Source organism: Mastigoproctus giganteus, chromosome 5 (assembly GCF_048544385.1).
Source record: "Mastigoproctus giganteus isolate SK-2022 chromosome 5, ASM4854438v1, whole genome shotgun sequence".
In the NCBI taxonomy this organism is placed as follows: domain Eukaryota; kingdom Metazoa; phylum Arthropoda; class Arachnida; order Uropygi; family Thelyphonidae; genus Mastigoproctus; species Mastigoproctus giganteus.
This window is the reverse complement of record NC_143579.1, coordinates 116,010,773-116,024,865: the sequence shown is the minus strand read 5'-3', so window position 1 is coordinate 116,024,865 and position 14,093 is coordinate 116,010,773. Positions and strand designations below refer to the sequence as shown.

The 14,093-nt window shown below is 37.2% G+C and overlaps 1 protein-coding gene across 1 annotated transcript in view; it reads right to left on the bottom strand.

Annotated features, from left to right (window-relative positions):
* Positions 1-11,387: 11,387 nt before the first annotated feature.
* Positions 11,388-14,093, bottom strand: part of LOC150085654 (protein MAK16 homolog) — a 109,147-nt gene continuing 106,441 nt past the window's right edge. Inside the window, exons 7-8 of the mRNA XM_090373420.1 lie at positions 13,819-13,887; positions 11,388-11,573 (exon numbers count right to left, since the gene is read on the bottom strand). Coding sequence (XP_090229546.1) covers positions 11,433-11,573; positions 13,819-13,887 — 210 coding nt within the window. The 3' untranslated portion in view covers positions 11,388-11,432. The remainder of the gene's footprint in view (positions 11,574-13,818; positions 13,888-14,093) is intronic.

Genomic DNA, 14,093 nt, shown 5'->3' with positions numbered 1-14,093 from the left:
TAGGTGTGGCCTGACCATACAAGGTCAGGCCACACCTAGAGTACTTTATACAGGTCTGGAGGCCTCATTTCAAGAAGGATGTAGAGCTGCTGGAACGAGTACAGAGAAGGGCAACAAGATTAGTGAATGGAACAAAGGGGTGCTCTTACGAAGAAAGGCTTAAGTTTTGCAAATTACAGTGTCTGGAGACTAGGCACCAGCGAGGTGATCTGATAGATGTGTATAAAGCCTTGAATGGTTTGAGCATGCTCAATGCCAACGGGATTCTTCCTCTCGCTCAGAATAATCACCCGAGAGGGCATAAATTCAAATTGAGGAAAGGCAGATGTAGGATAGACGTGCAGAAATTTGCCTTTAGCCAGCGGGTGGTTGGTTGGTGGAACAGACTCATCCCTTGTCGTGGAAGTTGACAGCCTAAATAAGTTTAAGGCTCAGCTGGACAGGTATTTTGAACGAACAGTGGGGTGAAGTGGTGTTTTTTTTTTTTTTTTGGCTGATGCTGCATAAGCTTGCTTTCTTGCATCAAATCCTCTACTAATGCTAAACTCACTGGTTAGTCTTCATAAAGCAATAACTCTTTAAAATCTCATGGGTGATAAGGCAAATATTTGTGAATTTTTTTACTTCTTCAGGCAAACGGAGCTTTTTAATCATTTCTGATTTCAGATTTTCTTCTGACTTTATGGGAAACTCATCTTTTAATATAAAAATAAGTGAATAGGCACATTATAGCCTTAGCAGCTTATGTGTCATTAAGCCTCTATAACATCAGCAACAACTTACTGAAATGTTCATTGACATACAAACCTTAACAATTCTAAATACTGGTTCACCAACTTACATCCATCTTCCGATAGATTTTGTCTATCTGCTCTCCGATCCTCTTTCCTAGTATTGAGTGGATAGCTCTTGATAATCCACAAACTGACCGATACCCATTAATCTGTAAAATTCAAACATCACACTAACTCCAGAAAACCACATAAAATGGAAATTTTCCAGGCCAAATTGGCAAAGTACACCCCATGTTTCGTTTTATAAGCAGATCATCGAATGTCTTCTGATTGGCACAGTCTCCAATCATATCACCAAACAAATTCCAGCAGCTGCATCTATTGCCATCCCACAATCACAGTCAAACATCTGTAGACCCATAAATTATTGGTGGGATAAGGATTGTAAGGATGCGAAAAAAGGAAAAAACCAAGTGTGGAATAAATTCCACAAATATCCTACCATCAATAACCAAGAAACTCAGAGCCCGACACATCAGAAATAAAGCTAAAAGAGACTCTTAGATCTGATTTGTAACTTCAATTAAAAAAATACCAATGTAAGAAAAACATGGAAAAAAATAAGGCAACTAAAATCCTTGAGGATGTCACAGACATTCTTTCAGCTATGCCAGACAAGCTGTACTGGCTACCTGGGAGTTAAAACGCCGATGGAACTGATATTTGGGTGACATTCAAGTCAGTTAGACCAAATTTCAGTGAAGTCCGGACAGTCTGCAACAGTCAAATCCTCTGCTTCTCAACTTCACAATGGTGGGACTGTTAGTAATCTTGGGTATAACATCCATACACAAGCACACTGTGAGTGACCAGCCAGGTATGAACCAATGTAAGAAGGGGTTGAGGTGTGGGGCCCACACTACATGGAGGAATGCCGCCCCCTCTGTGTTACCAGGCAATACTAGGTGGTAGATGACTCTCATCAATGGGTACAATACCATCACTTTTCTTATTGGAGGCTTGAAGTGGTGGAACCCATGTTTAGTCTCCAGCGCTAAGTTCCGATCAACTCTTTCATCATGCAGTATGACTGAATTTTGAAGTTACGATGAACATCATAGCAAGATCCAATCTTCCTTTCATTTCGAGGGTACAGCTCTAAAATGGTGTTTGCAGGCCGGTTGCTAGTTAGTACACCGGATCGAACCTATTGGTAACTCTTTAGGAGGCTTCTGGATCAGCTAGTGTATAATCTTGCTACCTCTACTCTGCCAGTTGTTGACTGGAGTGAGTCCAGGTAGTGTGTAAGCAGGAGGGGCATTGTCAAGGCCACATTATGTCAAGGATCTGGGTATATTTTTATGTACGTCATTTCTAAAAATTTCATTACTTCATACAGCATGGTTCCCCCCCCACACTTTTCACACTATTGAATACACTATGAATTGCACACTAATAGAGTAAGCTTACCGGCAAAAAGATCTAAACCTCCCAAACATTTCCTAATTCATTTCACAAATATATATGGTCTCAATTCTAATCTCAACGATGTTCATTTCCACTTGCAGTCTGCTAAGCCCCATGTACTTTTTCTAATAGAATCTCAGTTATCGGTTGATTCAAATACTGCTCATCTCGGTTGCACAAATTATTCACTGTAAGATTGCGTTCGCCTCAAAGGTGGTACTAAGGACTTGTGCATATGTCCTGGTCAAGATATTAGAATGAATAATATGGTTCTTAGAAACCCAAAACGTTCTTAAATCAGATGAGTGGTTTCAGATGAGGCAGATTGATATTAGACCTAAGTAAAAGCTAACATCCATAATACCTTTTGAGTAATAAACAAACTAGATTTTTTGAACAGGCTAAGAGTAGAAAACTCGCTTCTTCCCCTGATGGTAGCAAACATTCTGGTCTCTTGCCAAAGCTATTGGCCGAAACTTTTGCCTATCTCTGCTCCCACCTCTGTCAAAAAGAGATGGTTCTGTTGTCACTTCAGCCTAGGATAAAGCTGACCTGCTAGCATCCCATTTTTCTTCCAACTCATGCATTAATGATCTTAGTAAAACACTTCCCAACACTCTCCATTCAATGCCTCCTGTGGTCTTCCATCAAAAGGATGTAAGGATTTTGAAGAATCTTGATGCTAAGAAAGCTCCAGGTCCTGATGGTATTTCTCCACTTGTTCCCAAAACCTGTGTTCCTGATTCTTTGCCGCATTTTTTCGCTTTCTTATTCCAAAGGTATTTTTCTTTCTGCTTGGAAATTTGTACATATCCAACCAGTTCCTAAAAAGGGTGACAAATCCCTCCCATCCAATTATCGACCCATTGCAATTACTTCTACTCTTTCTAAAGTAATGGAGAAATCAATCAACCGCCAACTCTTATACTACCTAGAAACCTTCCGTCTGATCAATGATCGCCAGTATGGATTCCGTCAGTGTCGTTGCACTGGTGAAATTCTGGCTTATGTTACCCATTTATCGACTAATTCAATGGAAAGGTTCGGTGAAACACAAGTAGTTGCTCTTGATATCTCAAAGGCTTTCAATCGTGTTTGGCATAAAGGTCTTCTAAACAAACTTTCATCTTATGGTTTGCCCTCTGTTTTTTGTAATTGGTTATCCAGTTTTCTCTCTGATCACTCACTGAGGGTGATGGTAGATGGCTCTCTGTCTTCTAACTTCTCCACTAATTCCAGTGTCCCCCAAGGATCAGTTCTTTCCCCACTCTTTTCCTCTTGTATATTAATGACCTTCTTCCATTGGCTGGAAATCCTATCCATAGTTTAGCAGATGATAGCACATTGCATTCCACTTTCCATTTTGAGAAACCTTGCCCTGATCAATCAGCTTCAACTTCTCGAATATCAGGTACCAATTCCTTAAATGCCGATCTCCAGGAAATTCTCCAGTGGGGCAAAGACAACTTAGTTGATTTCAAACCTTCTAAAACTCAGCCTTGTCTTATATCTTGCAAAAAAAGCATTCTTCTGCTCCTATGCTCATCTTTGGTGACACTCAAATTTCTGGGCAAGACGATTTATCTCTTTTGGGGATTACACTGACTTCTAATCTCTCTTGGCACAAGCATATTAGAAATATTGCTTCCTCTCATTCAAAAGATGACGGTTAGGTTAATTGATGACCCATCTCTCCCCACTTGCTGTCTCACAGACGTACTGTTTCTGCTGCATGCCATTTCTACAGATACTTCCATGGGCACTGTTCTTCTCAATTGGCATCTATAATTCCCGCTCTCTCTTTCAAAACAGTCCGAACACGTGCCACCACCAGCCAACATCCATCTGTTCAACTTCAAACTCACAGAACCAAGTTTTCATCTTCCTCGTTTATTCATTCTACTGTTTTTCTGGAACAACCTTCCTTGCTACATATTTCCTGAAAATTAGAGACTACAGAAGTTCAAGTCTAATGTTCTGTGTTCCCAACCTCCAACCCAAGCATGGTACTAAGTACTATTGGTTCTAATGTCTGTCTTGTTTGGGATTCTCGTAAAAAAAAACAGGCACGGTATGCTTCTACATTGAAAAGCCTTTGACATGACTTGCAAATATGGGTCTTATGTGACCTACATGAACTGGGGCTTGAAGGATGTCTTCTAATATTCATACAGCAATTTTGATTTTAGATCCTTCCAAGTATGTTTATAATCATGGCCTGGCCTGTCCTGCATATTTGTACACAACAAGGAGTTCTGGAGCTCAGTACTTAATCCCATCAGATTTGTATTCACGATAAACCCCATGAAAAATACTAAAACTTAGAGAGAGATATTTATATGCAAATGATCTAACTATATCATACTGCTCTCAAATTATGTAGTCAATTAAAAGGCAACTAGAAAATTCAATATGTAAATCAACTGTGGACAGAGAAAAATGGAAATTGTGTCGCAAAAAAAAAAAAAAACTATTGCAATTCAAAATTCCCAGACCCACAAACAAAAATGTGATCACATGCCATTTGCCCGTAATATGAGGAGCAGTATGAAAGTAATGCCTCCTTTTTTTCCCCCTCAGAAAATTTAATTTCTACAACTATGCCTTTTACATCAATTACTCATCAATCAATTATAAACACTTATTTTTCCACAAAATCACCCTTTTCTATGCACTTCTGCCAATTAAGTCAGATGCTGTGTTCCAATCCTGTGAACGTCCTTACTCTTGCCGTAGAGGGTTTCACAAACACTGCTAGACCTGGTCATTATCACAAAATGGATTCCACACTGCATCCTTCAGTGGGAAGAACAGGTATTATTCTGAAGCTGCATGATCCAGGCTATGAGTGTGGTGAGGAAGAACAGTGCACCCCAGTTTTGCTATGTCATCCATTGTGTGTAGACTGGTGTGGGGTCAGGCCTTGTTTGTTGATTGTGGCTCCAAGAAGTCCACAAGCAAGGTCCCATAACTCTGTTGCCATGACTTTACCAGCAGAAGGCTGGCTTTTGAACATCTGTGGTGAATTTTGATCGACTGTCTGTTTCAGGATCATAATGTTGGACCCAGGGTTTGGCACCCGTGACTGTATGTGAAAGAAAAACTTCTTCACTCTCGTAGCACTAAAGAAGTTCAGACGAATTTCCTGGCTTCTTTGTGCTCATGTTAGCATTTTTAGGACCTACTGGGACTCACAAGACAGACCTTGTTGTAGCATAGTTCTTTTATGATGGTTAGCACAGAAAGTTTTCCTATACCTACTGCATCACAAAATTCATGTGATGAGTGGTCCTCTTTGATCAGCGGTTTTGTTGTCACTGATTACTGGCTCGCCACTTCGGGGATTGTCAACAACTTTTTGCCACTCTTAAAGTCATTTTTCTATCTACCCAATGTACAGTATTGTCACCTTAAACATTTTGGAGACGCATATGAATTTCAATAGGTATCATTTCTTCCTTGGTGAAAAATTCAGTCGCCACTCTGCTTGATATGTATATCTGTGTAACATTCACCATTTTGTGAACTATCCATGTGCTGCACTCACAAGACCAATCACAGCACCACTCAGCAGGGTGAAACTAAAGACCTCTAATAGTGACTGCTCAGTGACATGTGAAATGATCTATGGCACCATGTTTGAAAGCAAAAATTTAAGACATTATATTTACATACTGATTCTCATATTAGATTTACTGGTCTAATACCAAGTTAAACTTTTTAGAACATATTAGTCTTACATAGCACTTCCTTCAAGCAGTATCTGCAATAAAATGGGGAGCTGATCATTGAACTGTGGTAAATTTATATTGGGTTGTGTTACAATCCAGACTGGAGTGTGAAGCTCCAGTTGATGACTGTGCAGGGAACCATGCTGAAATGACTGGCTCCCATAAACCATAGTGCCCTGTGAATGTATCTGCAAAAGGAGCTGCTCGTAGAACTGAGACAATAGCACCTGAACATTGAGGCCATACATCTTTTCTACTTATTAAGCCATCATCTGGTCCTTTAGGAAAAGGAGTTGCTAAAGGGGCTCCTCTTAAAACTGTGACAATATCACCTATAAAGAGCCATTTAACTGTATTCTGGCAGTGATCTGATTATCCAGTTAAGATGTAATGTTAATAGTGTGACTAAAGTCACATGAACTATGAAATCTTTCAAAATAAACTTACTCTGATCACTGGATCATTCTGAGCCCACTGCAGACTGGTTTGAGAGTTGGACATTAAAGCTTGGAGTTGTGCAACTGGTCACAAACACCATTATCCATGATTTTTTTCCCTAAATTTCTGATATATTAAGTTATGGAAGACTATGTATAAGCTGGTCTGTAATCAAGTCACCATAAACCTGGCTCTTATCCCATTATTGACCTCGGTAACAAAGTTTCTGCTTTTTCTGGAATGTGCTTGCAAGTCCTTCCTTGCAGAAAGCTGGTTCTGTTTGTCACTCAGCAAATGGTGCAAATATTTTGTAGCAGTGTGCCACGTTTAAATTCTCAATTGAAATATGTTGACTTATACAATAAGCCTAAAAATTCACAAATAATATTACATTAATCATAAGATTATCTAAATTTATGTGATATTTGTTGACATTAACACCTGCAGCAGGTAAAGTAGTTATAACATTCACTTCAAAAATGTATTAAGATCCTCTTTCTTCCTTATTCTGGTATGGGCTCTAGAAGACCAGAATAATATGTTGATTAAATGTACCTAGACTTAAAAGCATTACCAAAAAGGAAAATTAACAACTCTGTGATAAAACTGCAACCATTATCAACCCACTACAGGATGGAAGCCTCCTCAACAATCCATGTTGAGGGAAATGGACCGTAATCTCCCATGCTGGCTCAGTGAGGATAGGTTGACTGTATTTAGCATTCAGCAGCTTGAACCCCGGTCTACTCAAAGAGTGTGTGCTACTGCCCTCCCGCTTCTGACCACTCGGCTACCAAACTGTGGTGGTCATCATCAGCCATTTTCAATCCACTGCAGGATGAAGGCCTTTCCAGCAACTTTCCAGTTCCTTGTTTTGTGCAATGTGGGTAGTAAATGGCATCCATTTACTACCCACAAATTCATGAATTTCATCTGTCCATCTCCGTTGTTGTCTTCCAGGTTTTCTCTTAGCTCCTCTTGGGTACCATTCTGTTATTTTCTTAGTCCATCTGTCATCATGTCTTCGAGCTATGTGTCCTGCCCAAGACCAATTTAGTTCTTTAAAGTTGATAAGAATGTACTTTACTTGAGTTTGCTGCCTAATCCATGTTTCCCTTCTTATCTAACAGTCTGATTCCTAATATAATTCGTTCCATTTTTTGTTGTGTTGTTCTCAGCTTCTCTTCCATTCTTTTGGCAAGTGCCCAAGTTTCACTTCCATAAGTTATGGTGGGGAGTATACACTGGTTCATTATTTTACGTTTCAGACAAATTGGGATATTGCTCCTCAGTATGACTATATTTCCTGAATGCTATCCATCCATCATTATTACAGCTGATGACTTGTCCCAGATAAGTGTGACTCCACCTTTTCAATTACTGATCCTTCAATTATTATATCCCTTTCTGTGGCATACTTGTTTATCCTTACTTTTGTTTTAGCCATATTCATCTTTTGTCCAAAAGACACTAACTCTGCATAACTGATTAAGATTTTCCTCTAATTCTTTGGGATCGTGGCTTATGACCACAATGTCATCTGCAAATCATAAATTGTTTAGGTACTCTCCATTCACATTGACTCCTTTCTGCGACCAGCCTAACCAAAGCTTCCTCAAGGGCAGTAAACAACTTTGGAGATATTGTGTCTCCTTTCGCCCTCCTTTTTCAATTTTAAATTTATTACTGTCTTTGTCTAGTCTAATAAAGGAGGTAATTTTGTCTAGTCTAATAAAGGAGGTAGCATTCTCATATTTTCTTCATAATATATGGGGTTAGCTATGCCTTGTCTTTCCAGTGCCCAAAACATTGTCTCATGCTGTATGGAGTCAAATGCCTTTTCATAATCCACAAATGACAGGCATAATGGTGTTTTATATCCATTTGCCTTCTCCATTAGCTGTGACATTACGTGAAGGTGATCCATAGTTGAGAATCCTGTCTTAAAGCCAGCCTGCTCTTTCGGTTGATTCTCATCAAGTATTCTTTCTAATCTGTTACTAATGACCCTTGTGAACAACTTTAAATGTGAGATAACAAGCTAATTGGTCTATAATTTCCAATTTATCTCCTTTCATATGCAGCAAAACTGTGATTGCATTATTCCACTCCTTAGGCACCACCACACCTTTTCTAATGTATTTTGTGAAGAGTCTTGCCAGTTTTTGTGTCATGTCTGTTTCTCCCACTTTTAACAACTCTACAGTAACTTCATCTTCCCCTGGAACTTTGATTCTTCAACGCATATTCTACCTTATCAGGAAGGATATCAGGTATGTTGTACGTGTTACTAATTTACAATCCATCTTCCCCACTGCTGGCATCATTCCCTTGCATAATTCTTTATGTTCTGTAGCCTTCTGTTATTCATAAGTACACCATCGCTCTTCTTCAGTTTCAGTATCATTTATCTTTCTGTATTACTGCTGATTTAAATCCTTTTTTCCCCATTAATGCTTGTTCTACTTTTCTTGTGTCCTCTCTGAGTCTCTAATGGCTTTGCATAACTCAGTATACTCAATTTTCTCCCTGTCACTATTTTTCTTGCTCTTTATTTGTTGTCTCCAGTTCATCAGACAAGTGTTTCTTGACTGATTTTTTCTTCTTTGGATTTCTGTTTACCTATAGGTTTCTTGGGCTTTATCACTTTCAGAAAGTTGTAATATTCCTCGTCAATATCTTGGTCCTGAACAATCTGCAGAAGCTCAGACTTGTTCTTCAGTTCCAGTACATACTGCTTTTTCTCCTCTTCTACAGTCTGTTTTTTACTTTCTTTTCTTACATCTTACCATTCTGTGATCACTTCGAACATTTACCTTGTTCAGGACAGTAACATCATTCACAATATATCTGTTAGTGAGGATGAAGTCGATTTCATTAGTTGTTAATCCATTTTGACTCTTCCATGTCCACTTTCTGTTCACCCTTTTCTTGAAAAAAAGTATTCATTACTGACATTCTTCTACAAATTCTGCAAATTCCACAAATCTTTCATCAATTCCAAAATTTCCTATAGTTCCCCTTTCTGCACTGTTTTGTCTCTTTCCAACCTTAGCACTGAAGTCCCCCCCCCCCATAATGATAGTGTAGTGAGTTTTCTGTTCATCTAGAAGACTCGATTTCGGTGTACATTTCTTCAACCTCTTCATCATCATGGCTCGATGTTGGTGCATAAATCATTATAACCTTTAGCTTATACTTCTTAGAAATCCCGAGCTTAACACTCTTGGTGACGTATTTTTGAATTCCAAAATGTTGTTTTTTTTATATCTTTATGGACCAGAAAGCCAACTCCACCTTCACTCCTTTCACTGTTTCCATTAGTGTACAGCAGATTTCCACTTGATAAACTTATAAGTGATTCATTTCTTCTTCCTGTTTCAGCCAAACTGATGATATTCCAATTTACATTTTCTAATACCTTTTCCAGCTCTAGAGATTCCAGAGATTCTTAGCACCCCCTGCTTCTCTTGCTGCCATAAGAGGGGGAGTGAAAGCCACTGGGGACTGAGGGCCATTTGTTTCGTTGTGCTGGAGAGTTTGGTCTTTTCCTCTTCACGCTGACCAGGCATCTTGAAGAGAACCACGCTACATGTTCGTTGCCACTTAAGTGATGTAACAGGGCCTACCATTGAGAAGGTGTGCATGAGTGGATTTTAGGGAGGTAGGCCAACCGGACTTCTAAATCTTCTGAAATAGAAAGATATTGAATCTATCAGACAGTGTCTGATAACACACAGAATGCCTGTTCCCCTCTAAGCCCCTGTGGTACTTGCCTTAGCAGTCTTAATTAGGGCAATAAAAACAGAGCACTAAATGAATTAGCATTAAGAGAGATTTCTCCATACAGTATTACTTTAGTAGTTGGCATGACCAGTTTTCTGGTTGATTTTAGGGCAATATTGCAATATTTAATGCAGGAATCATTTTACCCTTAAACCAAGAAAACTTACCTTAAAATTATGAAACACTATAGTATACAATATTTATATTAAAACTTGTGATTCTATTAATTTTCAGATTGTTCAAACTGCTAAATGTACTGTGAATTTAGCTCTCTCCTCAGTCTAGTGAAGGGTCCAATATATTTTCTAATAAGTTTTGACGGTTTCCACATTTTTCTCCTTGTCATAAATTTTAAATGCTTTACAGCATTTCTGGTTTGTATGGGAATTCAGCTGTTTGCTTGTTAGAGTATTGGATATAAGTCATTTTAAATCAAAGAACATTCTCTTCAAATGCAAGCACTGAATTGCAGTTGATTGAAAAATTGAAGAGCATTATTTATTATTATTTTTTTTTTTAATGTGGGCTCTCAGGCATTAAAATACCTACTAATGTTAACTTCTCCTAGGAGTGAATGTGGCTTTTCCTGGAGAAAAGTGTACTAAAGCAAACAAGCACTACAGCTGGAGGACAACTGTGTACATTCAACCAACCTATACTAGATTCTAAACTTGTGGTCCCTGACAATTCTGAAGACAATAAATATCCTTTGTTTGTGTGTGTCAACTGGCCCAAGAGAATAGGGGAGGGTTCTGATTGGTGGTGGTAAATTACATTACATTCCGCTCCACAAATCCTTTCCTTGTAATTATTTCTTTAAATAGACTACACATCAATATGCTACAAATCACTACCTGACAATGCTTTCTTTATTTGAAGATTCTTATCAGGCTAAGAATATTTGAGTTCTCTGTAACATGAAGTAGACAGCAATCTTACAGCAAATCTAGAGGGGGCCAATGGATAAATTGCAGTCAGTCTTTATAAAATCAAAGCTCCCAAGAGGCTGGCTCTTGGCTAAGTGTGAGTAATTGGTATTTCAGTTTTCTAATAAAAGTATAATATTTTAATTCTATCTACCACTCTCCCCTTCTCAAGATCATTTGTGCAACTGCTAAAAAAGAGAAAATATGCCAGATTTTGGAGTGTACCCTCTATTGTGTCATAAATCTGTATTTGTTAAGAGTGTGAAATTAAACTTTTTTTTTTTAAGTATCTTTAAACCTACACAAAAATTCCAAAGAAATTTATTTACAGCAGCAAAACTTCATATAGTTCAGAATTCCACAGCTTTTGAAGGTGGGAACAAATTTTCATATTCAATTTCTACATGTGCCCTTTTCCTTTTACACACACTTTTTTGCCGCTGACAATTTTCCTCTTCAGACCTGGGCCCATCAGCATCTGCATTCCAAACCTAAAAGAAACAAGCTAAATTTAATTATGTCTCAACTGAATAAAAATATTGCTTGTAGAAATTGCCACCCAACATTTATAAAAACTATGTAAAAAATGAAATACAATAGGATTTTGTTTATCCAAAACAGATGGGACTAAGGGTCTTTCAGACAGTCAATTTAAAGAACCAAATTTTCTGTCTATAGTATAAAAAAGCAGGAGAAAATATTGTAGAAAAATTACCATAATTCACACTTTATGAACTGTACTGTTCATATTGTATTAATGTATTATCAGTGTTTTCAACTTAAAATGCTAATTACTACATTGAAAATAACTGTTTAGCATTGCAGTTCTCTATTTTCTTAAAACTAATTAATCAGTACCCATACCATCTATTAGTGATCTGAACGGCATTAAAAGCTTCACTAACTGGCTGTTTCTATTTGGCAGTGGTGTGCCAGAAATTTTGTCCTGGGGATCACACATTTTACAGGCACTAATATGCAACAGTACATTTCTATAATACAAAAATGTTCTTCGGGGGGAATCCCTCTTACTCCCTCCCTTCCTCATCAATGTGCCCATGATTTTTATCATAATGTCCCTCTCCATTTTCAATTTGTCTGAACCAGATTTGTATTTAATGATGAAACTGTTACTTCATCTGTCAATGTAATTGTCCTGCATCCTTTATTTAGTCTACAAATTGACTATTGCATAATTAATTGGCAAATTTATAACTTTTTTTTTTTTTTTTTTTTTAAGATAACAGTGGCATTTGTATTATACAAGTAGAATGGATGAAATTCATTCCTTGATTTATTCATGTTTTATTATAGTCATCTGATAGTTTTGTTATCATGATCATGTGGAGGGAGAAAAAAAAATCATAACTGGAATTTCCACTGCAATTGAGTTAGAAAACTCTAACTGATAATGAAACTTGATAATTTTGAATAGCATATTTACTGGCTTTCTATTTACAGCCATGGTAATGGATGTGGGGGGGGGGGGACAAGAGAGAGAGAGAGAGAGAGAGATTAATTATGAGCTTGCAGGAAGGGTTTAATTAAATTTCTTCACTGTCAATGCAAAGTGACCAATTACACAAAGCAGAGATTTAATATAGGTGGAATCCAGCGATATGGAAGGAAGGGGGGGGGGATGTTCCAAAAAGAAACAATACGATGAAAATCAGGTACCATCTGTCATCTGAAGGAGAGGGGTGAAACGTTCATAGATGGTTGATCAAGAGCAGACACAAAAAGTCATACAGTACTTGAAATTACTAGTTGCCCACTGTTAGTTAAGCTCTATTTTAAGAACAATTCCCTTTAATTAATAATACAAATGTGAGACAATTTCCAAATTTTGTTTATTAGATCAAAAGTATAGAATTTTACAAAAAAAAAAGAGCACATTGTTTGCAAAGAAAAAAAATAAATAAACAGGGCAAATACCACATTATTTTGATCATAGCAAGCAATCGGATGATACCTTGCACACAGCAATAAAAGTAAAGTTTTTTTTTTACATGAGCAAATGTTCTGCTACAATAGCCAGGGGAACCAATTCATGACTATCACAAACCTTTAACTGTTCTAAAAACCAATACGCAAAATAAAGTGATCACTGGAGAAGAAAACAGGTTAGAGTACAATTCATTCAGAACAATCTTTCTTGGTCAATGCACAAATATGCATTTTTTTTATTGCTGCAGCTTAATTTTAATAAAGTAGTATTAATGCAGTTCTGCTAGAATTGTGTATTAAGCTGACTGCGTTCTGATCTAATTCTGGAAGTTTTATTAACGCAAGTCCTAAATATACAAGTAGAAGGTATTTGGTTTAAGAAATACATTTGGAAGTTATATATGGTAGCCAGCAAAATTTATATTGTAAATTTGTAAGATCACACTGTGATCTCTTCATGAATATAATTTTAACAAGATACTTCAGGATCACATCCTTAACTGCTGATTCCATTATCAGAAGTCTAAACGGCCAAACACCTCATGCTAGTGGTAATCTTAATTAGTATGACACACTCTCACCTAAAAAAAAAAAATGTCACAGTTTTTTCTAGTTCCAGTACTGCTTTAGTTGAAAACTAACTGGGTACATCAAACACCCAAATAGTCAGTTGAATAAAAGCTGTCTCCTATTTTCAGTCTGCCAAGCTGATCTAAGAATTATTATTTATTAGCATAAATATGGTATGTTTTTAATTAATTATTTTTTAATATAATACATATCTTTTACCTGAACTTCTTCAATATCAGATAAATCACTTTCTTCAAAATCATCTGCTGCCACATACTCCACATCTTCCTAAAAGAAATTAAGCATATCAAAAAAAAAAAGTGGTAATAAAAAAAATAAAAAAAAACTAACAAAATAATTGTTGCCAATTAACATGTAAGTCTCAGAAAATTTTCCAGCTAAATGTTGCAGAATTTCTTTAAAATTTTGTAGGAAGTTACAATATGGAATGCTACTATGCCATAGTAGATTTTTTGGTTAATGAGTAAAAGAAA